Genomic DNA, 27,765 nt, shown 5'->3' on the forward strand with positions numbered 1-27,765 from the left:
CCATCCCAAAAAAAGCCAATGCACCGTAGTGAAGGCAGGAAATGAGTTTTATTCGCAGCATCACTGTATCAGGAAGGACTAAGGTCTAATGACCGAAAATCTATTCACTGTGCTTACAACATTCTTGGTATATACAAGGAAGAGAAGCAGGCTAGCGTTGGGGGTTTCCATAGGAGTAGTACCAAGGGTTCTTGCTTAAGTTTTGATCCTTTGTATTAAGATATTCATCAATTCTACATTTTCTGACATCCTAGGTAACAATACGTAAGACTCAGGTAAACTCTGAAGAAAGGAAATTGAATAGATGGGCTCAAAATGGAGTTAACCAGGTCAGTGCCTGAGTCCTCCAAATCCTACTGTCAAGCCACCACTCCTTTGCTATGAGCCTGGGACCAACATAGGAAGGGTCAGGATATACTTAGGTCCAGTGCCTCAAAAAAGGGCAGCAGCCTTCTTTAGGTTCACATTCCAGTCAATAAATGTAAAGAACGATAAGAGAATGTCTTCCGTTGGGCAAGCAATTCAGTAATTGCTGCTGGACACAAAACTCTTGAGTGCTACAGAGAGCTAGAAAATGAAAATTAAGTTGCTTGGGGCTTTAGGAATTGAACTCAGGGAATTGAACTCAGGGTCTTGCCCACATCAAGCCTGTGCTCAAGCCCTAAACTATTCCTCCAGAAATGACTCTGTGTTTGTGTGTGTGTGTGTGTGTGTGTGTGTTTTAACAGTTGCAAAATGTCCCCCCGAAGGTATTTAATAATTGCAAAGGGGAAACTTTAGCTTTACAATGGATAGAAACCTAGGTGAGTCCACTTTAAACAAGATCACCAGCATGTCCAAACTTATATTGTCAGTAATTGCATTGGAGCCTGAGACATAGCTCAGTAGGTAAAAGCACTCGCGGCCATGCCAGACAACCTGAGTTTGATCCCCAGGACCCACAAGGTGGAAGGACTGAACTGACTCAGGTTGTCCTTTGACACAGGTATGCTGTGGCATGCACACCCCTTCCTCATTAACAAATTTTTTAAAATCTTTTTTGTTGCTGTTGAGACAGTCTCACTAAAGAGCACTGGCTGACTTATTATTTGCTAATGTAGACCAAGTTAGCCTGGAACTCAGAGATTTGACTACGTCTGCCTCTCTGAGTCCCAGGATTAATGGTTTATCACACAGCTCCTGGCCCAAAACAATTTTTTAAAGGTGCAATGGGGCCAGGCATAGTGGCACATGCCTTTAATACCAGCACTCAGGAGGCAGAGGCAGGCAGATCTCTGTGAGTTCAAGGCCAGCCTGGTCTACATAGTGAATTCCAGGACAGCTGGGACTACAGGGAGACTCTGTCTCAAAAAGACAAAATAATAATAATAATAATAATAATAATAATAATAATTAAAGTCTGGTGATTAGTTAATAGTATTCCAATGACAGAAGAGTCCTTACTTGGTGAGCTTTATCCAGGCTCATTAAATCTTGTCTAGGTCTATTTTCATTCTTCCTTGTAAATTCCAGTCTTAGCAAAGAATTTTGCTTGCTAAATTTTAATTATCAACTTGACAGACCCTAGAATCACCTAGAAAACAAACATGTGACACACCTGTGAGGAATTATCTTGATCAGGTTAGCCCTACAGCTGCTTGTGAGGGAAAATCTTGATTAGGTTAACTGATGTGAGAAAAGCCAACCTAATAGTGGGTGGCACCATTCTCTGGGCTTGCAACCTGGCCTGCATAAACTAGAGAAAGCTAGCTGAGCACCAGCATTCATCTCCTTCTGCTTCCTGATAGTGGATGCAATGTAACCAGCTGCCTCAAGCTCCTGCCACTATGAATTCGAAGCCATGATAGACTGTACTCTGCAACTGTGAGCCAAAAACACAAACCCTTATGTTGCTTTTGTCAGGGCATTTTTATCACAGTACCTGAGAAGGAACGAATACACAATACACCACCTCAAATCTTTGTTATCTTTCACCATTCTCCTGGCATGTCTTCAGCAGGAACCTATTGTTTGTGTTTATCTGGAGCCCCCCTTTGTCCCAGTGTTTCCTCTTAGCAATCTCCCATTCACTCAGCTCAACTCATCTGCAAATTATGTCTCACACGTGCTGTCCAGGGCTGGGTGTCCCTTTCTCCCTGACTGCAAAAATCTCACTTCTGTGGTCTCTATACTTATCCAAGGAGTTCTAAATAAAGTATTGAATCACTTTTTTAAGAGTATTAGAAGCTGACGTTCTTTGTCTTTTTGAGACAGGGTCTCCCTGTAGCACCACCTGGCCTGGAACTCACTACATAGACCAGGCTGGCCTTGAATTCAAAGAGATCTACCTGCCTCTGCCTCCCGAGGGCTGTGATTAAAGGCATGTGCCACCACACCCAGCTGAAGTTCTTTAAAAAAAAAAAAAAAATGAAAGCTATACCCGTGTTAAAGATTTGAAGAAGTCAAATGACTGAACTTCATGATTACAGAAACTTAAAATATAGAGGAATAAGAGCCAGATTATCTTTGGCTAGTTTTAGTGTCCCATCCATTGTCCATCCCTGTGTTTGACCTAACATCCTCTGACTAGCAAAACCTTTAACATACAGTTTTAGCAAGCTACTATCTTCTATTAACCCAAAAGCAGCCATGTAAAGCTCCACTTTACTGTAGCTGCCTACCTGTGGTCTATCAATGTATTTAGTAAATGTCTTGATTTATGACTTTCTTTGTTCTGTAATAAAATCTCATGTAACCACTTCTACAGTGGAACATGTCTTTTTGGGCAACCGGATCTGTGATCCCAGGCTGCAGTCACTCTTATTTGGATCAAGAAAAAATATACTGCCTGAAATGAAGAGAATACTCTTGCTGATTACTTGGAGGAAAAAAATAAATATACTGGGCTGGAGAGATGATGGCTCAGTGGTTAAGAGCATTGGCTGCTCTTGCAGAAAATGAGGTTCCGTTCCTAGCACCCACATGGCAGCTAACAGCTGTCCAGAACTCCAGTTCCAGGGGATCTCAAGTCCTCTTCTGGCCTCTTGGAGCACTGCACACACAAGGTACATATAGGCAAAACATTCATATACATTAAAAAAAAAAAAAAAAGTCTCTTGCCAGGCCTGGTGGTACATGCTTTTAATCCCAGCATCGGAAGGCTGGGGCAGGTGAATCTCTGTGAAATTGAGGCCAACCCCGTCTACATAGTGAACTCCAGGCCAGCGAACTCCAGGCCAGCTGGGGCTGCAGGGAAACCATGTCTCAAAAACAAACAAACCCAGAAACCAACCACCACCACCACCACCACAAAAACCCCTTTATTTCCTCTTAGGTACAAACTGTGTTTTTGTGTTAATTTTTGGCACCTGAATGTGGGACCCAGGGATGATCAACTTTTACCAGAGGAGTTGATTCAAGCATGGGCCTTTCTGCCCAACAGTCCTACACTGCTTCCTTGGGTGGATATTGACAAGCTCTTTATGAGGCTTAGCTTTCCCTTATTTTAGTCAATATCAATCAGTTTATTCTGAGCTGGTGGCTTGGATACTATCTTGTTTGAATACATATTTTACTTTTAGAGCATTTATTTTGAGAAAGATGTGCACCACTATGCCCACCATATGGTTTTGCTTTCAGCATGATCACTAACTTATTGGTATTCAAACTTTTTTCCCTGCCACTCTACCAGTATTGAATTCTGTATTTTTGTGACCTCTCCTCAATTGCAATCTTGTTGCTTCTAGTTTAGGAATTCTGTGATTGTCTGATCATAAAGATGCCAGAGATAAGAGGCACTTGTTCCCTCCAGCCCAACAGGACACAGGTAACAAGGGGAACACTCCATGATGAATAGCCTCTTCACAGGGAACCCTTAAAACATACCCCATTACCAAGTTAGAAGGAACTTTTTTGGCTCAGCAGGGTCAACACACAGAAGTGCTGAGCAGCAGTCTTGAGCTCACTTATGTTTCTATAAACCTTCAGGAAAAGCCTGAGACACCACTGGAGAAACCAACCTGGGAATGAACGCTGAATTTCTAAAGCCACATACAAATCTGAAGAGACACAGACCCCAGCCAGCATACAGAAGCTTGAATTTCAGGAGAAAATAGGTAATAGGGTCAAGGAAGTTGGAAATGTTTGGAGAAAAAAAAACATTTGGTACTCCAGTTGGTTTTATGTTTGATAGTTATGGTAATTCAACTTGCAAGTATTTGGAAATATATATCTTTAGAGAAATCTAAAGATACCTTGAATTTATGATCTCCTCAGTGTGTACCATTTGATATTCCTAAATTTGTATGCTAAACTAGAAGTCCAAGGCAACAGAACTAAAGATAAATGAGCAGTCTGCTTTAAGAGAAGAAATGGTAAAATTTCCAACTTACAATAAATTAATGCAAGAGCTTTGAAAATCATCAGAATTGATTAAAATTATTAAATGGACAGGAAATTAACATTTAGAGATCATGCAAAAACTGAATTCTTAAAAGAGAAACAAACAAAAAACCTAACTTTTCTCAAACCTCAGCTTCTATCATCTACCTTGTCCACCAGAAGAGCATCAGCTCTTCCCCATTCATTGCTCTCTCCTTATGATCTCTTCTCTAGTCCACAAATGGAACAAAATTCTGTATTCACTGAACAGATGACTCAAAGGTTAAGTATGTGCTGCTCTTGCAGAGGAGCTGAATTTGGTATCTAGCACCCATGTCAGGCAGCTTACAACCACTGTTAACTCCAATTCCAGGGGATCTGATGCCTTCTTCTGGCCTCCTCAGGCACTGCACTCACAATGTGCACATAATATCACAGATACACACACAAAATTAAAAGTAATAAATATTGGGGCTAGAGAGATGGCTCAGCAGTTAAAAACACTGGCTGCTCTTGCAAAGGATCTGGGTCCTGTTTCCAGAACACACATAGTGTCTAAGACCCATCCATAAATCCAGCTCCAGGGGATCCGACATCCTCTTCTGGCCTCTTGTAAACATTGCATGCCTGTAGTGCATGTGTGTGTGTGTGTGTGTGTGTGTGTGTGTGTGTGTGTGTGTATACATACATCCATGGGAAACACTCATAAACATAAAAAATATATATTTAAAATATAAATATTTGGGGACTGGAGAGATGGCTCAGTGGTTGAGAGGACTCTTGCAGAGGACCCATGTTCGGTTTCCAGCACCCACATGGTGGCTATGAACCACCCTTAACTCCAAGGAATCCGATGCCCTCTTCTGACCTCCCTCCATGGCATTGCATGGCATAGTGCACTCACATACATGCAGGCAATACATTCATACACATAAAATAAACATTTTTTAATTCTATACCAAAAGATTTATGTGGCCTCTTTTATGATAAAACAGGATAGAGAAACTTGATATTCTCTGGAAAAATCTGGGCTAAAAACTTTGATTATGGAGTTGTCAGCAGGACTCTGGGATTTGCTAAAGAACGTCAAAACCCGGGACTGGAGAGATGGCTCAGCGGTTAGGAACACTGTTCTTGCAGAAGACCCAGGTTCAAATCCCAGCACCCACATGGCAGCTAACAACTGTCCGTAACTCCAGTTCCAGGGGATCTAACAGCCTCTTCTGTCCTCCTCGGGCATTGCTCTACACGGGTACACTTACCTACATGCAGGCAATTCATGCATACACATAAAATAAAAATATTTTTAAAAAGAACTTCAAAAATCAAATTTTGTGACTTTATCATATTAATTAGAACTTTCCATTTTAGATTTTAGGGCTCTCTCTCTCTCTCTCTCTCTCTCTCTCTCTCTCTCTCTCTCTCTCTCTCTGTCCTGACTAGTTCTTAAAAACAGGAAAAGATGCTAGGTGTGGTGCACACCTTTGATCCCAACACTTGGGAGGCAGAGACAGGTAGATCTCTGTGGGATCAAGACCAGCCTGGTCTACATGGCCAGTTTCAGGCCAGCTGGGGCTGCAACTCAAAAAGACCAAAAAAAAAGGCTGGGTGCGGTGGCGTATGCCTTTAACCCCAGCACTCCAGAGGCAGAGGCAGGTAGATCCCTGTGAGTTCGAGGCCAGCCTGGTCTATATAGCAAGTCTAGGCCAGCTGGGACACTTGTCTCAAAAAGACCAAAAAAAAAAAAACAAAAAAAAACTAGAAGTCTTTGCTTGTTGACCTTTTCACTTAATAGAAATTTTGTTTCATTTCTATTAAGAATAAAATCTGATTTAATGCAATTGTATTAGATGTATTACTGATCATTGTTTTGTGTAAATGTTTGTGTGTCTAAAACACCATGTGGATCCTGGAGATTGAACTCAAGTCATCAGGCTTGGTGGCAGTGCCTTAACATCTCGTTGATCCCCCAAATGAACCCCTTTATTTACTTTGAGAAAGGGTCTTCTGATAGCCCCAGCTAGCCTGGAACTTATTATGTAGACCAAGCTGGTCTCAATCTCACAGAGTTCCACCTGCCTCTGCTTCCCTAGTACTGGGATTAAAGGCGGTGCATCCACCCAGGCTGTTATTTTGTTATATTGTCAAAAATATAATTTGGATTCAATGCTTTCTAGTAAGTTGATACATTGTTAATTTATTTCATAGTAAGGTTTTGTATCTGCCAGGTGTGGTGGCCCAGCCTTTAATCCCAGCTCTTGGGAGGCAGAGGCAGGTGGATTTCTGAGTTCAAGGCCAGCTTAGTCTACACATAGTTTCCAGGTCAGCTGGGGCTTACAGGGAAACTCTTGTCTCAAAAAAAGACCAAAAAAAAAATTTTTTTTTGGTATGGTAAAATAAGATTGTCTTCAAGTAAAGGACTTTTCCCAAATGGAAAATGAAAGGGGTAAACTAGAAGGTTAAAGTATGTCATAAAAAGGTTGATAAAAGATAAAATTTAGGGAGCTGGAAAGATGGCTCAACCATTAAGAGTACTGGCTGCTGTTGCAGAGGTCCCAGGTTCAATTTCCAACACTTACACGGTGGCTAACAACTGTCTGTAACTCCACTTTAAGGGGAATCCAATGCCACCTTCTGACCTCTGAGGGCATTACAGGGGTGCACTTACACACATATAGGCAATACACTCATACACATAAAAAAATAATTTTTTTTGTCTCCCTGTAGCCCCAGCTGTCCCGGAATTCACTATGTAGACCAGGATGGCCTTAAACTCACAAAGATCTGCCTGCCTCTGCCTCCCAAGTGCTGGGATTAAAGGCATGCACCACCATGCCTAGCCCTAAATTTTCTTTTTAAATTTTTATTTTTATTAGCTGGGAGGCAGAGGCAGGCAGATCTCTGTGAGTTCGAGGCCAGCCTGGTCTACATAGTGAGTTCCAAGACAGCTGGAACTGTCTCAAAAAGACCAAAAAAAAAAAAATTTAAAGGTGATACATATACATTCTCTATAATTAAAGCTTATGGGGCTGGAGAGATGGCTCAGTGGTTAAGAGCACTGGCTGCTTTTGTAGAAGACTCAGTTTTGATTTCCAGCACCCACATAGCAGCTAACAACTGTAATTCCAATCCCAGGGGACCCAGTACCCTCTTCTGACCTCCTCCAGCACTGGGTGCATTTGCACACAAGCAGGCAATACGCTCATACACGTAAGATAAAAATATATAAGAATTTTTTAAAAGCTTATTAAAATTTCTCGGTAAAAATTCAGTACACTGACACAGAATTGGTACTTGTCAGTTTACAATAAGGTTTTTAAGAAATGAAATATACTCTTGGGGACTGCAGAGTTGGCTCAGTCATTAAAAAAAAAAAAAAAGAGCACTGGCTGCTCTTGCAGAGGACCAGAGTTTGGTTCCCAGCACCCATATGGCAGCTAACAACCTTCAGGAACTCCAGTTCCAGCGGATCTGACCCCCTCTTCTGGCTTCCATGGGCATTTCATACATGTGGTGTTCCTTACATATTTGAAAGAAAAACATCCATACACATAAATTTTTAAAAATGTTTTATTGAATTTTTGTGGATTTCATACATCATATTTAGCCTCCCTTCCCTATCTGCGCCACCCCCCAAGCCTACCCATGGAAATTCCAGAATTTCATGCATTCCGTCATACATGTCAAGGCCTATTTTCTTTCTTTCTTTCTTTTTCTTTGTGGTCTTTTTGAGACAGGGTCACCCTACTGTAGCCCCAGCTGCCTGGAACTCACTATGTAGATTAGGCTGGCCTTGAACTCACGGAGATCTGCCTGCCTGGGCCTCCGAGTGCTGGGATTAAAGGCGTGTGCCACCACATCCAGCATGAGGATGTCTTTATGTTCTTTTGTTGTGCCTGCTTGCTTATGTAGACTTATTTCTTTACCTAAACCAAGTTTTCTTCACTGCTTCTTACAACATAAGAGCCTTGCTTCAAGGTATGGGTGTAAATAAGCAGGGGCAAAGAAACAATACTGTCATCTGGTCACAGCTAGGGTCAGTGCCTCCTAAGGGGCACTGTGATGAGACACAGAAACAGTATCAGATGTTGCTAAGTGCCACAGAGAAAACTAGAGCACAGAGAGGCAGAGGATATTTATTTATTTATTTATTTTTTTTTTTTTTTGTGGTGCTGGGGATGAAATCCAGGGCCTTGCACATGCTAGGCAAGCAGTGTACCACTGAGGTACACTCCTAGTCAGATTTCAACCTTAATTTTTTTTAATGTGTGATGTATATGTATGAGTGCAAGGCATGTGTGTGCCACGGCACACAACTGGAGATCAGAGGACAACTTTCAGGGGTTGATTCTCTTTTCACTGTGGGTTCCAGGGACTGAACTGTAGTTATTAAGTTTGCATTGCAAGTACTTTTACCTGGTGAGCCATCTCACTGGCCTGAGATGTCAACAGTGAATAGTTGTCTGCCCACGGTATGGTAGGTAAAGTGGGGCTGGAAAAAGCCGAGTCAGTGAAGTGCTTACCTTGAAAGCTTGAGGATCTGAGCCTGATCCCTAGAAATAGGAACTTAACAACGGTGACAGCATGCAAAAGAAAACTCAGACAAAACTACTATAGAACTGGGGAAATGGGTAGGAGGCCACAACTTCAATGAGGAACTATTGGCAACTGATCATTGCTGGGCAAGGAAGAGTTGATTCGGGGAGGGGTTCTTTTTTGAGACAGGGTCTCCCTGGAGCCCCAGCTAGCCTGAAACTATGTGGACTAGGCTGGCTTTGAACTCACAGAGATCCACCTACCTCTGCCTCCCAAGTGCTAGGAATAAAGGCGTGCGCCACCACGGCTGGCTGGGTTTTAGTTTTTTGAGACAGGGTCTCACCTTGCTGGTCTGGAACTCAATATGCAGCCCAGGCTGGCCTTGAACTTTCAGTGATCATCCTACCTGTGGAATAACGGGTTACAGGCTTGCACCATCATGCTCCCTCCACTTGTTCTCCTCCTTTGTGGGGATATGAATGAATTTAGAGCCTTAGTGTGTTCTAGGCAAGCACTCTGCCACTGACTGATGCCCAACAAAAGCAGACGCTTGTCTGGAGCTCTAGAAGCTGGATGTCCAGATTAAGGTGGCAGCAGGGTTGTGCTCCCTCTGCAGGCTCCCAGTACATTTTTGGCTGGTGCAGCAGAACCCCAGTGCGCACGAATTGTTTTCCCTATGTGTGCACCTGTATCTCCATTCCCTTTATATAAGAACACCAACTCATATTTGATTTGGACACAGAATGATCTTTATTATCTCCAGAAAAGGTCTCCAGAGAGTCCTTAAGTACTGGGGCTAGGTCTTAGGCACTAACAAGAGAAGCTACACCTTTGGGCTGTCCCTTTCTCAGGAGACCAGTGGAGAGTCCCAGACAGGCAGAGAAGTTCATGGCCAGGATTTGGAATGCTTTCCCTGGGCGGTCCCAGTATCAGGACAGAGACAACCATCTGATGGGCATGAGGGTATGTTCTAAGGGTGGAATGCAAGAACTTTCCGGGGCAGCTAGGAGCCTGTCATCCCAACTCCAGAGACGAGGCCCATATGGGACTTGGGAACCATTTCTTCTCAGGCCTGGGGCATGGGTTTTGTCACTAATGGGATCCCCCTTCAAGGTTGACTTGGATCAAGCATTACTTGAGTTTAAAGTGAGATGTAGAGAGTCTTGAACCCCAGACAGGGGTGGTAGAAACTGGAAAGGTAATGAAGTTGGGTCCTTGTTCCTCATCAGACAGATCAGCAATTCATCACATCAAGCCTGGGATACCCCACTTCAGGTCCACCCTGTGCTCAATGCTCTAAAAAGCCAAGTCAGAGGTGGATGTAGAGGCCTAAGAGAGCTTGATCTATGAGGCTTCTAGTTGGCCAGAGCTGAGTGGCATGGTTCCTAAGGCCCAGGGCTAAGGACAGTCCATTGGGTCTAGGACCATCCAGTCTACCCATTCCCACCATCCCCTGGGCCCCATAACCCACAGGTTGACTTTACCTCTTCTTCCAGAGACTCCTTCCAATGAATTCCTGGTGGTGGCAGCTCATCTTGTGGTCTGTACCTAACTAAGTTACATACATGTGCACCTAAACAGGCTCTCTCACCCCCTGGCCTCTGCCTAAGGATAGACAGGCACACAGACTGCCTGAACAGGTTCCAACAGTGTTCCAGAGGCCATGACAAAGTGAGAAAATCCTTGCGTGGGCACCTAACCTAACGTGAAGTTCCAGTTCCCATTGTCACCACCATACAAAGGAAGGACTTTGAAATACCCTTACTCATCACACCCTCAAAATTTTATTGTCAATAGCTCACATTCAAGTTCATATTCCTATGAGGTCTAACTTGCCAAGAGGGATATGGGAGAAAGCAGGGGATGGCTGAGTCCCCTTTCTGAGATGGCCCTGCTCAGAACCCACAATGCCTGCTGGTCAAGTAGGGGTTTAAGAGCTTCCAGGGTACACACAACCACCCTCTCCCCATGGGGCTGACCAATGTACAGAGTCACTCAGTCCACACAGTGTACATAGGACCCCTTAACAACACAGTACTATGGGAGCTCCAATAAGGCTGTTCCTGTAAAAGTAGGTTTTTCTTGTGTCTGCTTCACTCATTTTCAAAATGAACATAAACATGTTTGGCTGTGGGGAATGAGTCAGAGTTGTGTTCTACATATTCAGGAGAGGAAAGGCTAGTTTCAATAAAAGCCAGCTTCTATTACCTGACCAAACCCATCTGCTAGACATGCATGGAACGAGAGGTGCTCCTGATTGTTAGGCACATGTGTGTGCACGTGAGGGGATAGGGATGAGCATGTGAGCACATGCAAATGCCCTATGTGCACGAGGGCAGAGTAGGCACAGGTGCATTCACACATATATGGCACATCTAGTCCCAACTCAGACCTGTTATTGACTGTGCTACTCCCCACTGGCATAAAGGCAAACCCTGAGATGGGTCCATGACAAGGATGGAGAACACACAGATCAGAGAGTCCTTGTCCTAAGGATTCTGGATGAGTCACAGACAGTACAATGTGGCCATGGAAGGCTCCTGTTCATGTTAGCCATGCTGAGAAGCAGGGCTTAACTCTGCAGTGTGAACTCGTAGGTGCTGGTCTCCCAGTGAGAGGGGTCCTTGTCCAGCATGCTGCGTTCTGTGAAGGTCACATGGCCATCTGCATCCAGGAGGATGATGGTGTTGGTTCTGAAAGAAACTTCCCTTAGTCCCAGTCCCACCTGTCAGAGCCACACCAGGGCCAGACCTGAGGCACAAAGGGCAGGCCCATTATGCCCAGGGCCTGTGCTGGGCACACAGCTCTGGCTTCAGGTGGATCATATATGAATAACAGTCATGGCTTTGGGGGACATCAGGGGCTTATCATAGGCATCTGGGCTCCCTGGCAAGCCATTCCTGTTGCCTCTGCTCTAAAATCCTCAACCTGCCCTGCCCTTTTTCTAAAATAAGAACCAACCCACAAGACTATGCACTGCCCCATGAGAAGCACCCTAGGCACCCCTGATATCTGGCCATACTCAGTTCTCCAAGAAGTCAAGTTCTCAACCATTTGGAGTCCAGGAGTTGTTCACTTAGAAAACTCCCTCTTTTCCTCTTCTTCCTCTATTTCCCAGGCTATCAGCTGGCCCACTTCCTTTTTCCTTCTAGTCCACCCTCTGGTGGATTCTCAAGTGTAAGCTCTTGTCTCTCCCAGAAGGAGAGTGGACACACACAGGAAGGACAGCCCATAACTTCCATCCCAGACATGTAAACCAAAGAAGAGTTAGCACCAGGGTATCTGCCAACCAAGATCTGCCAGCAAGAGCATTCCTAATGCTATCTTTGAAGCTTGGATATTGACTCCTTATGAGGAGGGGCAGTCAGGGCACAATGGCAGGTTCAGGAGTCTGGAGCCCTGACCCACCTGGCCTCATGTATGACTGGGCATGTTACCTGTGGAGTCTGTTTACCCTGCAGTCAAGTCTAGACAAAACAAAGGTTCAGGGAAGGAGCCTGGCCATGGCCAGCTGTGGCATGCACAATGGGTAGGGAACATGGCAAGTAGCCCCAGCTCTGGTTACCTGGTGCCATAGTTGGCACAGCGCACACACACAGCTGCGTACTTGTTCAGTATGGGCTGTACATACTCCTGGCCCTGGTCCTCAATGGCTGGGTCTGGCAGTTGTCTAGAAGGACAGAAGGCCAGGAAAGCCATCAGCCCCCCTTACTGCCTGTCCAGAGTCCTGGGTAGCTGGGGGGTGGGGGGGTGTCTGCTATGGTAATACCTTGAGGTTCCTGAGGAAACTCTGGCCTCAGAAAGCATGGGTTAGAGGAACCATAGACTTATCTGTCACTTTTCTGCTTGGCACCCTTGTCATCCTCCCACTAATGACTCCAACACTGAGCCTAAATATCCAATCACACATGCATTCTCTGTCTCTAGAGGTGCCCTATGGGCAACTGTCCATGAACAGGAGCCCCTAAAACCCTGACAGCAGCCAGCACAACTGGTACCAGGGCTATTGTGATCAATAATAACAGCCAGGGCCACAACTGGCCTGCCCAAGATAACACCAACTGAAGACCATGTGGGCACATAGCTGAGAAAGGTACAGCACAGCTCCCCCAAGGGAGTAGTTGATGCTTAGCTGGAGGATGATGCTGTGGTTCAAGGTCTATAGAAGAGAGAGTGAGCAGAGGTCAGGGAAGGGTCCTGTAGGGGCTAGAAGCATGGGGGAATCTGCTAAGGGTCTGTAAGGTGAGCAAGCAGGATGGACCCCAGGCCATCTAGGCAGAAGTGGCCCAACTTAGGTGGGAAGGGAAGAATTCATGGAGCTGCAGTCTGGACAAAGGCCAGCATGGGGGATTACCAGAACTCCTGGGTGAGATAACCAAGGTCCAGCTGGCCATACAGAGGCCTATGGGTATGTAAGAGGATGGGGGTCCCATCCTCCCAGAGATAGGTATGTCTATGCCCAATGCATAGACTCCAGGTCACTGGAGATGGAACCTATTGCTTCATTCCTATGAAGCAATGTTAATCTCTAGACCTGCTCTGACTCAGCTACTGGACTCTTTGGCTCTCCTCCCTAAGATCTGCTGAACAGCTAGAACATTCTAGGATATCCCACCAGCCATCTTTGTGTAGAGGGAGCCTTTAACAGACCACCAAGACAAGTTTCCCAGCACTGGCTGCTCCATCTCTTGCTATCAAGGACTCCGTTGAAATTCCTGACTGCATCCCCAAGAGGAGCAGGTCTGGGTCTTAGGGAGATAGAGGATAGCATGGCAGAACAGGCTCTCCTGCAGCTGAGAAGCCAGCCCTGCTTACCTTCACAGACCTTCAACGGCAGAAGAGCCTGCCTTCCTTCCTGAAGTGGCCACCCTAGAGGGACTTGCCCACTTACGCCTCCTCATTGTTGAGCACATTTAGGAGCTGGGCAACAAGGGCATCCTTAGGGAGTGCTTGGCTCTGCTCCGCCACCTCTGTGAAGAGTTGCTTGCCGAAGCACAGCTTCCTCCAGGGTGTCTCCAGCAATGCATTGCTTAGCCCATAGGTTCCTGTAGGAAGAGGGTCAGCCTGGCCATGTAGAGGCTCCACTGTGTGATTTTAAGGTAAGCACCCACCCTCCTACCTACTCACTTGGCATAAGGTGGCAAGAGACAGCAGGGGACAACAAAACTGGAAGACTGAGGTCAAGCTGCCCTTATACTCCAGCACCTTCTCTATGACCATTCCTGTCAGGTTTGCATAATAAGGGGTGGAGAACTCAATGAGGGTAAGAGGGCACCTGCAGGAGACCACAAGATACAGACAGATGCCCAGGAGCCTAGATGGACACAGAATGAATCACCTAAATCCTAACTGACATCCCTCTCTAAGCTAGGGCATGGGTCACTATCAACTAGAAGTCAGGAAGGCACCCACCACAAGAAATCCTAACACATGTTAGCTGTTAGGGAACCCAGCCAGGGGGGTTGTCCATGGCTTGGGCAAAGCACAACCCACCTCCATGTATTGGCTGGACTCCTTGCTGGGGAAACAGAGGACCTCAGTGCAGGGACTCTCAGCTGTAGTTTCTCAGAACAACTAAGTTACAGAGCAGCAAGAGGTGTGACCAAAAGGAAAAGGGTTTATCACATCTTAAAAGGCCAGAGATAGGAGGTAGAGTGGCCCCTTGGAGTCTTTTCTCCAGAGGACCAGGTAGCCGAGGTTGATGGCTTACAGCCAAGCATCCTGAACAAGGCACCAGGGGAAGGTGACTCTCATGCCACTCCAGCTGAGTTCCAGGAAGGCCATTCTACCTCTGCTGGGGCCCCCAAGACCAAGCTGCCAGCCCTGGGTGTCACTGTGTTTTCTCCTCCTGGAGTAGCTTGGAAGACCAGGTAACTGAGAAGTCATAGACAAAGAATAGAGTTGTACCTGATCTCACACTATGTGTAAAAATTAAAAATTAACTCAAGGTGGGCAAGATGACTCAGTGGGTAAAGGAACTTGCCACCAAGCTTAATGATTTGAGTTTGATCTTTAGGACCCACATAGTAGAAGGAGAGAAATGACACTGGTAAGTTATCCTCTGACTTTCACATGTAAGCTGAGGAATGTGCCTGAATACACACACACTCTCTCTCTCTAATAAAATAATTTTTTTATGCTTTGAGGATTTATTTTTTAATCATTTTTAATTTTTAATAACTACATGATTAGAAGAAGCCTTTCACTACAACTTTAACATATTCAGTAACACACTCCAGAGCAAGAGTACATCTCTTTCACAAGTGGGTGCAAGTTTCTAGGCTCACAGTTGAATTAATACCATTATACAATATTGAACTCAGTATAAGCCCTGTAAGACATAAAACTGAATGAGTTTTTAACCTTTAAAAAAGATCTCCATTTCATTTAAGAATAATTGTTTCTTGCAGAAAACTCATTGTTTTTGCTACTAACACTGAGATGTTGGCCCATGCATCTCTAATCTGTATGTATCTGATTATTACTAGTCATAATTGGTTGCACTTGGATCCTTGGCGCCTGTGTATGTCTATAAAGTCATCGGGTAGATTTCAATGGTAATGTTTATCACCTCTACTAATTAGCATGACGTAAATTTCTGCACTTCTTCCTCAAATACATTTTTAAAAATTTGTTGATTTTTTTTGTGTGTATATATAAAATAATTTTTTAAAAGAAAAAAATCAGGGGCTGGAGAGAGAGTTATGAGCACTTGCTGCTCTTACAGAGGACCTGAGTTTGGTTCCCAGCATACACATGGTGGCTAACAACCATTTATAACTCCAACTCCAGGGGATTCAATGCCCTCTCCTGGCCTCCATGGACACTGTACACATGGGTGCACTTACATACACGCAAGTAAAACACTCATTTACATAAAATAAATATAAATAAAAATTTAAAATCTATATATCTATGTCTATAGATATAGACATAGATATATATTGGTCTTTTTGAGACAGGGTCTCTCTGTAGCCCTAGCTGGCCTGGAGCTTGCGATGTAGACCAGATTGGCCTTGAACTCACAGAGGTCCGACTGCCTTTGCCTCCCACACGCTGGGATTAAAAGTGTGTGCCACCATGCTCAGCAAAAATAAATATATATTTTTAAAAGAAGCTTCATAACCTTAGATTAAGCAGTGACTTAGTAGGTAAGACAACAAAAACACAAGCAACAGCAGCAAGATAAATGAGGCTTCATGTCAATTTAAAGTTTTGTGCTTCAAAATAATGCCAAGGAAGGGGAAAAAAAAACACAAAATGGGGGAGGATTTTTGCAAATCTGGTATCTGATGAGACTGGTTGCTAGAATATACAATGGCTACAAGACAACATAACATAAAAATGAGCAGACTTGAATAATCATTTCTCCAGAGAAGCTACACAAATGGCCAACAAGCACATGGAAGAGATGCTCTGCTTCATTAACTAACACAGAAATGCAGATCCCAACCAAAAAGAGATGCCACTTCATACCCACTAGGACAGCTGTACAAAACACAGGGATGAGGCTGCTGGAGAGTACTTGCTACCGGTTGCTCAGCTTGCCTAGCATGCATGAATCCCTGAGTTTGGTCCTTGGTGCCACATAAATAGGGCATGGTGCCACACACTTGTAATCCCAGCATTTGGGAGGTAGAGGCACAGGATCAGAAGTTCAAAGCCATCCTCAGTTACATAGTAAGTTTACATGAGACCCTGCCTAAAACAAAACACAAAAATAAAAAACAAAACAAAGACTGGGTTGGGGATTTAGCTCAGTGGTAGAGCGCTTGCCTAGCAAACGCAAGGCCCTGGGTTCGGTCCTCAGCTCTGGAAATAAAAAACAAAAACAAAGACAGAGACAGGGTGATGGTGTGATCAAATAGATATGCCTAGCATGCAAAAGGCCTTGCTTTGATTCACCAGCACCCCAAGGAAGAGAGGGAGAAACCAGGCTAGTGATATAGCTCAATAAGAAAGCGTGTGCTTAGCATGTATAAGGCTCTGGATTCTATCTCCTTCTCCCACTAAAAAGGACAGAAAATAGCAAGTCTTGGTAAAAATTCAGAGAACAGAAACTTTTATATACTGCTGGTAGAAATGTAAAATGGTACAGATGCTTTGGCAAACAATTTGGAAGTTCCTTATACGGCTATAAACAGAGAGATACCATACGATCCAGCAATTCCATTTCTAAGCATATATGTGCACAGAAGATATAAAAACATGTCCACACAAAAACCCGCAATGAAGGGCTAGAGAGATGGCTACCAATGGTCAAGAGCATTGACCATTCTTGCAGAAAACCCAGGTTTGATTACTGGCACCCACACGATGGCTAACAACTGTCTGTAACTCCAGTTCCAGGGGATCTGACCCTTCTTCTGACCTTGTCCAAGGGCATTGTGTGACACAGGCGCACTTACACATATGCAGGCAATACACTCATACACATAACAAAAATAATAAAATATTTTTTAAAAACTTGCGATGAATGTTCACAGAGGCATTATTCACAATAGCTAAAGTGTCCATCCATGGATGAACACAGAGCAGGCGGATCTCTGTGAGTTCCAGGCCAACCTGGTCTACATAGTGAGTTCCAGGCCAGCTGGGGCTACAGAGAGACCCTGTCTCAAAAAAAACAAAAGAAAAAAAAAGGTCAATTTCCAAGACCACATAGTTCCTGACTCTAGTTGTATGCAGTGTCTACAATGTGCAAATCATGAGAGACAGGAAGCAGAAGGTCCTGGGGGCTGGAGAGGGAGGGCAATGGGAGCATGTGCAGATGGCGCTAGGGTTTCTTTGGCTGATGATGAAAAGGTTCTAGAATTACATAGTGGTGATGTTTGCATAACACCATGCAAATACTAACATCCATTGAACATCACACACCATTTTTCTTTGTTTCTGGAGTTCAGACTAACCTCAAACTATGATCTTCCTGATATACCCTCCTGAGTGCTGGGATACAGATGTGCACCCAGCTTGTTTGAATTATGCCATGTAGCCCTGGCTGGCCTTGAAATAGTGATCCTTTTTTCCTTTGACTCCCTAATTCCACCATGCCTGGCTTTTTGCTTGTTTTTAATTATTGTTTTGTTGCTGTTGTTTGAGATAGGGTCTCACTGAGTAGACCTGGATGGCCTGAACTTGCTATGCAGACCAGGCTGGCCTCATTTCACAGAGATTCACCTGTCTCTGGCTTCCACGGTGCTGGGACTAAAAGTGCGCAAAACTAAGCATGGCTTTGCTTGCTTTGCAACATGGCCTCAATACATAGCTCCGGCTGGCCTCAAATTCCTAGTGATCCTCCTGGTCTTGGCCTTCTGAGTGCAGGATTACAAGTATGTGTCACCATGGCTGGCTATATGATACACATCATTCATGTGAACCACACAGGATGTGAGACACATCTCAAGAAAGGCTGCTTTAAAAAAAAAAACAAAACCCAGGGCCCCATTCTGTAGCCCAGGCTGGCACATACTATACAGCCATTAATGGCTTTGGAATGCCAAGCAAACCTCCTGCTTCAGCCTCCTGCTTACAGAGATTACAAGCATGAACAACTTTACAGACTTACAAGTGAGAGGCTAAGGGTATAGCAAGAGGGTGTATTTAGTAGGTATGAGGCCCTGGGTTTAATTCTCAGCACCAGATGGAAGGGGACACAGATTAAGAGGGAACAAGTTCAAGGATGAAACAGAATATAGGTGGAAAGAATGTCCCCCACCAAAGGCTCAGAAGAAAGTAGGTCATGGAGTCAGTCTCCAGCACAGAGAATAGCAGGCCTTGTGCAGTGCCTGCCAGCTGCTCCCCCAGAGGCCTCTGGGACAGTGTTTAGATTAGGGCTGGTCCTGCTTCCCTTGTGCCTTTTAGGTTTTCTATTCTCTTTTGAGCAGTTACTTATTTAGGGGTGGCATGAGACTGATTCCTGGGATACAAACAGCCTCACTGCACATGGAAACCCCAAGAAGCCAAAATGAAGGGGCTCTGAGGCAAACAAAGCAGCAAGACCTGGCTAGAGATGAACTTAAATGATTCTAAGCTCAGGACCTCAACTTAAACATCAATTGGCTCTTGGGAGTGCAAGTGGACCTGCTCTGGGGCTCCCACAGGAATGGGAGGACCTGTATCACAGAAGGTACCTGCTGTAGTCCATGACTGGCAGAGAGCCCAATGTGAGGAGAGGGCTTTGGTAGGCACTTGCAAAGGACTGGTGAGAGGCAGTAGAATCCACTCTCCATTGTGGGCTGCCATCCTGCCTCCAGGATGTTACTGACTCAGGGCATCCTGGCCTGGACACACCCCAAGCAAAGGGGGGAGCTTCGGAGCTGCTTGTCCCATCTGGGATTCAAATGTCCCCAGATTGTCATAGAAAGCTGGAAGCTAGCCCTAGTATGAGCCATTTTATGGGTTCTGGTATAAAGCAGGCTGGGACTACAAACCTCACCATTATCCCTGGAGCGAATAGTCACAGGCAGGGTAGGGTCACTTAGCTCTCCAGGGGGCCACTCTCTACTTCCTGTGGGTCCCGCCTGGAACACTCTGCATTTGGACCCACCATTGGCCTTCGGTGGGATGAAGGGGCCTGTGTTCTGCAACCTCACTAAGAAACAACAAGTGTCAAGCCGGGCATGGTGGTGCATGCCTATAGTCCCAGCACTTTGGGAGGCAGAGGCAGGTGGATCTTTGTGAGTTCAAGGCCAGCCTGGTCTACACAGTGAGTTCCAGGTCAGCTGGAGCTATAGGGAGACCCTGTTTCAAAAAGACCAAAAAAAAAGAAAGAAAGAAACAAGTGTTAACTGCTTAGGAAAGTCTCCATGACTTGACTTGATGCAGGAACTGTGTGGCAAATGAGCACTGTTACATAGGAGGGAGGTGGGTGCTGCCAAGAGCACTGACACTTTCTCTAAGGGCAGGGACACAATAACAGGCCAACAGCTCAGTTGTAGGGACAGAGTCAGTGTCCCAAATACCACCAGCAAGGATTGGCTACCAGCTGTGAATGGGGGAAGAAACAACAGGTCCCAACAGGTTAGTTCACCCTGTGTTGAGCTAGACCTCATTTGTGCTGTTTCCCAGGGGTGCCTGCTCAGTCCTGGCACCAGACCTGGGGTAAGATATACACTTCTCTTCTTCCAAAGATGCTCACAGAGAAGGGGTGAGTATAAGGAGGCCTTAGGAAGACCCAGGTAGTGACAGTCCTCAAAGGCTCTGAGGAAGGCCTGTGAATTGCTAGATGAGCAGATGAGCTATGGAGCTATTTTTGTGGGCAGGTCCGGACCACAGTCCTACACAGACCATCTAAGGTAAAGAAATAGCTGAAAAGCAAAGTTCCAGGAGTAATGCAACAAAGGCCTGGTCTCTGAAAAGTACATGGTATCCCCAACATAGAAGCAGACGCTACCCTGTCTGGACGCCAAAGCAGGCTCACCTGGTGTCAAGACAATAGGCTCAGGCTCCCCTCGGTTTCCATAGTAGCATACAATGTCTCCTTTTGCTGTGCTGTGGATGGAAGACAGAAGTCAGAGAAAGTCAGATGGGAGCCATAGGCACGCTGCTCTGAACACTGCCCAGTGATCTCTTGGCTAGTAATCAGCACAAGGTCAGTGGCCCGCTTCAGTCAGGCTTAGACTCTGTCCAGCCTCACAGGTACCATCCTGGCTCACTATTGCGACCATCAACAAAGAGGAGGTAAGCTACCTTCCTGAATGTTCCATGGCCATGGCATGAGCATGCTCCCACCCCAACCCCTTTGGGGGGCCACAGCTGCTGCCCACAAGTCTCATCTCTAAGTGCTTCTGGCAGGTAGCCTCAGGATACGTTTCTGAACAAAGTGACAAAGACTACATTCACCTACTTTCATATGCTGAGTGGACACTTTACAACTATTTAAAATGCTCTGAGGCTAAAAAATGTCCCCGTTCCCCAATGTCACACTAAGTCTTTCAGCTGGAACTTGGAAAGACTGAGTCCTATGAGACACCTTCCAAGGTCAGACACCAAGTGGGGAAACCTGTGCCTTCAAATATACAAGCACAGAGAAAGGGGTAGCTTTGGGTGCTGGGGAGATGAGACCAGACCATTCTTCTGCCCCATACTGACAGCAGGCAGGACAGACCACAGCCTCACCAACCCCAAGTCTGGGTTCATATCCCTTCCACATTCTTCCTCACCCTAGCCCTTGCAACTTTCTTAGAATGTTTGGCTAGTGATATGGAGATTTATCTTGTGGGCAAAGGTTCTCTGTGCCCACATTAGGGCCCCAGTCACTGCTGCCACAGGCCAGACTAAGGGAAGGTATGATCCAGGGACTAACTTCTCTTCATTGCAGGTCTTGGTTTTTGTGGGTTTTTTTTTTTTTTCTTCAAATATTTCTCTTTTTTTAAAAAATATTTTATTTTTTTATATGTATGTGTGTATTGCCTGCATGTAGGTAAGTGCACCCTGTGCAATGCCCTCGGAGGACAGAAGAGGCTATCGGATCCCCTGGAATTGGAGTTAAGGACAGTTGTCAGCTGCCATGTCGAACCCAGGTCTTCTGCAAGAACATTCAGTGTTAACTGCTGAGCCATCTCTCCAACCCTCAAAGATTTATTTCTTATTTTTAATTATGTGTGTGGGGTTATGTGTACTTGTGTGTAGGTCATAGGCATAGGATCCCTCTGGAACTGGAGTTCCAGAGGCATTTATGAGCCACCTGACATGTGTGCTGGGAACTGAACTCCAGTCTTCTGCAAAAGCAGTACACTCTCCATGCTGAGCCATCTCTCCAGCCTCAGGCCTTGGTTTCTTTATCTGTACTCATCAGAAGGCTGCTCACTGACCCTCCAATAACTGCTGCCCTCCAACCTCAGCCATGGTATCAGCAGCCAGATCTGTGGGTCATTCTTTCAGCCACTCCTACCTCTGGGGCATTTGGGTTAGCTGGCCCATGACTCTGAAGGATTCACAAGCCAAGAAGGCTGCTTAGATTCCCAGAGGCCCAACTATAGAAACCACTGTGCATCTTCCTGGAGCACATCAGCCTTGTCCCCCAGTAACTGGACACAGCTCGCCTATATCATGACCACTACTCTGGTCTCTTGGGGCTGAGTGATACACAGATGGAAATACTACTGACAGCGCAGTAAGCTCCATGTTTAGGGAGGAAAGCAGGTATAGAGACTGGCCTTCAGGAACCCCTAATGTGAGAGGGGTGTAAGGTTCTAGGCAGCAAGCCCTTCCCAGCTCCCATTCTGGGCCCTTGTTATGATTGCCTTCCATTGTCAGTTTAATACACCTGGGAAGAGGAACCTCAATTGGGGAATTTTCTGCATTAGACTGGCCTATAGGCATGGATGTAAGGCATTTTTCTCAACTGTTGAGTGATGTGGGTGGTACCACCCCTGGGCATGTGGTCCTAGGTTGCCAAAAAAGGAAGCCAATAAGCAGCATTCTTCTGTGGACTATGCTTCAGTTCCTGTACCTAGGTTCTTGCCCTGAGTTCCTGCCTTGACTTTCTTCAATGATGGACTGTCACTTGGAAGTATAAGATTAAATAAACTCTTTCTTCCTCAAGTTGGTTTTGGTCAGTGTTTTTTTTTTTTTTTTTTTTACAGCACTGGAAAGCAAACTAGGACAGCCCTCTTCCTGTGGGCCACTGCATCTTGCACAGCTCCCAAATCAAGTGAATCCATCCATGTGGTCCAAGAAAAGCACAGAGCATGATACTCAGGGCCTAGGGCTCACAGGCCTAGAGGCCCATGGACCTTCCCTTGTAGGAGGCAGGTCAGAACAGACATCTGGCTATGAGCTGACAGCAGCCTCCCTCAGGGAGGAAGCCCCTAGACTAAAAACATTCATTGACTTCTGGGCAATGGAGGGGAAAGAAGTAGATGGGCAGGTAAAGGGGGGAGATAAAGATGCTCAATTTCCTGAAAGACCAAGCATACAAAACTTCTGTGTTCTAGCTACATCTCCAACATGGAATCACCAGAGAGCTGAGCACCTGGTCAAGACTGATGTTAGCTGTTTCAGAGCATTCCTATGGGAGGGGGTGGACACCCAGCTGGGGTCACCTCAACTTGGAGGCCCTCAGCCTCAGCACTGCTAGCTCCCCATAGGAGTTCTCTCATTGGAGAACCAGCAGCCTCACACTATCTCAAGTAGCCCTGAGCTCTGCTCTCCAGTTCTCAATCGGTAGGTCTGAGATAGGCAAGGCACTCAGATGCTTGACAAAAACCCCTTAAGTGAAGTCCTAGGAAAGACTACCAACCTGACAAGGATAGGGAACTGTACAAAAGTGCTGGAAACCTGGCCCCCCAAGGCAGACCCACCTCAGGTCAGCTGCTATGAGGTTAAAGCCATTGTACAGGTGACCCTCTGCAGAGACTGTTTTCAGGTAGGACAGGCTATCCATGTCACTGGTCAGAAAGTGGGTCACAAGTTCACCTGTGGGCAGAATACAGACATCCATGGCCAATGTAGCAGGCATAAATCCCTGCCAGGGGTGAGAATAGAGGAGGGTTCCTGAGGAGGAAGTAGTGAGGGGGTTCCCACTGGGGCTCCAGCCTTTGGAGTCAGCCATATCTCACTGAGCTATCATATAGAAAGTGGAGTATTTTTTGTTTGTTTTGGGTTTTGTGGGGGTTTCTTTTTGAGACAGGGTCTCCTTGTAGCCCCAGTTAGCCTGGAACCAGCTATGTAGACCAGGCTGGCCTTGATCTCAGAGATCCACCTGCCTCTGCCTCTTGAGTTCTTGGATTAAAGGCATGCACCACCATGCCCGGCTAGAGAAAGGTTTTAAAAAACATTTTCTGGGTAGAAGAAATAGCTCTGTAGTAAAAACTTTGCCTACCCTGCCTGACACTCTGGGTTCAATCCCCAACACAGCAAAATAAATAAATAAAGTTACCTACTATTATGTTTTTGTGTAAATTTTGCATTAAGGGAAATGAAATTTAACAGACAGGAAAAAGCCAGGTGATGGCTCATACCTTTAATCCCAGTACTGGAGAAGCAGAGGTAGGTAGATCTTTGTGAAATCAAGGCCAGCCTGGTCTACACAGTAGTTTCTAGGCCAGCTGGGGCCACAGGGAGATCCTGTCTCAAAACAACAACAACAACAACAACAACAACAGCAACAAAACAGGCAGGGAACAGTGACACAAGAAGCAGGAGTCCATGGGAGTAACAAATTTGGCACACAATTCCTAAGATGAGCCCTCTGAGCTGCTTGGCTAACCTTTCTCTCTAGCTCTTCCTCCTGTCACTGCCATGTGAGAGACACATAAGAGGGTGTGGGGTTCACCAGAGCCTTTCTTCCTCACCATTACCCCCCGCCCCCAAACCATACCCAGCACTGTCCTACATCTATACCACACTTACTGAGGCCCTATCCCATCCCATACCTCTGCCACGGGTGTCCGTTTCCTGCCGGGGTTGCAAGTAGTTGGTGAGTGCGCCCAGTTTCCCACGTGTGCTGATGCCCAGCCATGTTCCTCCTTCCTTGCCTTCTTCCATGTCGAGCCCTATGACAGGTGACAGTGTTACTACCAGCCAAGTTCACTGTGATGGACCCCGCTAGTGTCTGTCCCCACCTCTCCATGCTGACCCAACTCCTCACCAGGCATGTTCCACAGCTCTGCCAGTACACACAGCTCCTCATAGGGTCAACACTGCTGCTATCAGGTCCCACACTAGGTCACAGGAGAGGAGCTGGGAGGTATGGCTCAGAGGTGTGTGCATAAGAGAGACCCAGACCACAAGAGGTGACCCAGTTAGACTATAAGGCCACTGCACTCAAAATCTGAGGCAAACAAGGCTGTTGTTAAAATGTCATACTAAAATATATAATTGCAGGACTGGAGTGATGGCTCAGTGTTTAAGAGCACTGGCTGCTCTTGCAGAAGTTCTGGGTTCAAATCCCAGCACCCACATGGTGGCTTACAACCATCTCTAACTCCAGTTCCAGGGGATCCGACACCCTCCTCTGGCTTCTGTGGGCATTTCATGACATGGGTGCACTTACATACATGTAGGCAATACACTCATACACATAAAGTAAACAAAAGTTAAAAAAATACATATTTGCTTGTTTATATGAATGAGTGTGTTTGTAGCATATATGTGTGGTGTATGTACACTTGTGTGTGCAGGTATGTGTGCCTGTGCACATGAGCAGAGGCCACAGAAGGACAACAGGCATCTTGCCCCATCACTCTCTACCCTGTCTCTTGAAAGAGGATCTCTCACTGAATCTGGAGCTGGGCTGGTGGTCAGCAAGCCCTTGTGATCCTCCTGTCTCTGCCCCCCACAGCTCTGGGGTTATAGGCACACAAGGTTATGCCAGGCTTTTATGTGAGTGTTGGGATTGAACTCAGGTCCTCATGTTTGTGCAGCAAGTGTTCTTACCTACTGAGTCATCTCCTCAGCCCTAAAATATAATTTTAATAGAATAATTAAAAATGTAAAGTTAGGGGCTGTAGAGATGGCTCAACGGTTAAGAACACTGGCTGTTTTTGCAGAAGACCCGGGTTCAAATCCCAGCACCCACATGGCAGCTAACAACTGTCTGTTACTCCAGTTCCAGGGGATCCAACAGCCTCTTCTGTTCTCTGCAGGCATTGCACGACACAGGTGTACTTACCTACATGCAGGTAATACACGCATACACATAAAATAAACATTTTTTTTAATGTAAAGCTAGGAAAGGAAGTAAAACTTTCCTATACCTAGAGTAGCCCAAACAACAAAGTAAATGGGTTTGATAAGCTTTTTTTTTTTTTTTTAAAAAAAAAAAGACAGGGTCTCCCTGTAGCCCAGCTGGTCTGGAACTATGTAGACCAAGCTAGCCTTTATCTCAAAGAGATCTATCTGCCTGTCTCTGCCTCCCCAAGTGCTGAGATTAAAGACATGTACTACCAGGCCTGACCCATTATTTGATTTGTTTTTTGAGATAAAGTCTAATATAGCTCAGTTTGGCCTTGAATTTTTCATGTAGTTGAAGATGAACTTGAGCTTCTAATCCTTCTGCCTCAACTTCCTAAGTTCTGGGGCTCCAGGTATATACCACACCTGGTTTATACCGTGCTGGAGACCAAACCCAGGGCTTCATACATGCTAGGCAAGCATTCTACCAACTGAGGTATATACCCAGTCTTATTTTGGTGTTTTTGAGTCAGGGTCTTGCCATATAGCCCCAGAAGGCCGTGGACTCATAGTGATACTACTGTCTTAAACTCCCAAGTGCTGGGATTACAGTCTTACATCACCAGGCCTAACTTAGAAAATAAAAATTTAAATATACCATTTAAAACAGTGTTGAAAATACTTAGAGCTTGAACTCTTGGACTCAAAAGAACAGTTATTCACCACTGTGCTCAGCTCAAAAGGACAGTAACTGAGACTGAACACTTGTATTGACATCAAAACACACACACACACACACACACACACACACACACGCAAGAAAAATTAATTTGAGATAAATCACAGTCTGCTGACTCAGAGGCTTCAACAGAGAAAAATATTATGACCTGGGGAAGTACAGGTTTCTTGGATAAGATAAAAAAAGAACCATAAAAATGACATTTTGTTAGGCTGGGCATGGTGGTGCATGCCTTTAATCCCAGCACTCAGGAGGCAGAGGCAGGCAGATCTCTGTGAGTTCAAGGCCAGCCTGGTCTACATAGTGAGTTCCAGGACAGCTGGGGCTACATGGAGACCCTGTCTCAAAAAGACCAAAAAAAAAAAAAAAGACATTTTGTTAAAATAAAATGTTCTGCTCACCAAAAGATATTAAGGAGATGAGTAGGCAGTCCGTTTACCCAACAAAGGATTCATCTCCAGAATGCATAAAGAAATCCTACAAGTCAATAATTTAAAAAATGAATGAGCTTTCACTGTCTTGCCAAGCATTAGACTCCAGATTTTCTCTCCCACATAAAACCACCAAAAACAAAACATACAAAAACATGAGTTTAGATAAAGAATCTGAATAGAGTGTGGTAGAGCACATCTGTAATCCCAGCAGTCAGGATGCAAAGGCAGCAAGTCCCAGGCCAGCCAGGAACATAAAGTGAGACCCTGTTTCCCCCTCACCAAAAAAAAAAGAAAAAAAGGAAGTCTGGGATGTGGCTTAGTGGCAGAACACTTGCCTGCCTAGCATGTGTAAAATTGACTTTGATCCCCTGCACCACAAAACAACAAATTGCTCACTGTATGCCACTGAGCCTAATGATCTCAGTTTCATCCTTAGTATTCACATGATGGAAGGAGATACCTGAATCCTGTAAGTTGGCCTTTGACCTCCACACATGTACTGTGGTATGTGAGTGCATACACATACACACACCTTAAACAAACAAACAAATAAATAAATGTTAACAAAGTTCTAAAGCCAAGCACCTGTAATTCCAGCACTGGTAGGTGGAGAAAGGAAGATCACACATTCAGGATCAGTCTCAGCTATAGAGTTGAGTTCCAGGCCAACCTGGCCTATATGAGACTTTCTCAAAATGCCAAAATAAAAAAAAAGATAAATGGGGCCTATAATATGTAATATGACTCAGTGGGTAAACATGCTTGCCATCAAGACTTGAATCTTGAGTTGTAGCCCTGAACCTACATGGTAGGTGGAGAGAACCAACTCCTGAAAGTTGTCCTCTGACTTCCACACATATACTACAGCACATGCATAATAAGTAAATAAACGTATATAAAAGTAAATAAATTACATAATAAGTAAATAAATATTTTGGTGGCTTTTTTTTTTTTTTTTTTGGTATTTTTGAGACAGTCTCCCTGCAGCCCCAGCTGCCCTGGAACTTGCAGCATGGAACTCGCTATGTAGACCAGGCTGGCCTTGAACTCGAAGAAATCCACCTGTCTCTGTGCTACCCC

The 27,765-nt window shown here is 45.2% G+C and overlaps 1 protein-coding gene across 7 annotated transcripts in view; it reads right to left on the reverse strand.

Moving 5' to 3' along the window:
- Positions 1 to 9,621: 9,621 nt before the first annotated feature.
- Tango2 (transport and golgi organization 2 homolog) overlaps positions 9,622 to 27,765 on the reverse strand; it is a 44,924-nt gene continuing 26,780 nt past the window's right edge. For 4 of the 7 annotated variants that reach the window (XM_029568260.1, XM_029568263.1, XM_029568261.1 and 1 more), the window contains 7 exons: positions 27,146 to 27,217; positions 24,273 to 24,392; positions 23,199 to 23,313; positions 20,315 to 20,385; positions 13,787 to 13,940; positions 12,461 to 12,565; positions 9,622 to 11,588 (listed from right to left, as the gene is read on the reverse strand). In XM_029568260.1, coding sequence (XP_029424120.1) covers positions 11,468 to 11,588; positions 12,461 to 12,565; positions 13,787 to 13,940; positions 20,315 to 20,385; positions 23,199 to 23,313; positions 24,273 to 24,392; positions 27,146 to 27,217 — 758 coding nt within the window. In that variant the 3' untranslated portion in view covers positions 9,622 to 11,467. Of the gene's footprint in view, positions 11,589 to 12,460; positions 12,566 to 13,786; positions 13,941 to 20,314; positions 20,386 to 23,198; positions 23,314 to 24,272; positions 24,393 to 27,145; positions 27,218 to 27,765 lie in introns of those variants that run through there. The other 3 variants (XM_008843016.3, XM_029568264.1, XM_008843023.2) reach the window with 3 other exon arrangements.

The sequence above is a fragment of the Nannospalax galili genome, unplaced genomic scaffold (genome assembly GCF_000622305.1).
Source record: "Nannospalax galili isolate Female #2095 unplaced genomic scaffold, S.galili_v1.0 scaffold820, whole genome shotgun sequence".
NCBI lineage: Eukaryota > Metazoa > Chordata > Mammalia > Rodentia > Spalacidae > Nannospalax > Nannospalax galili.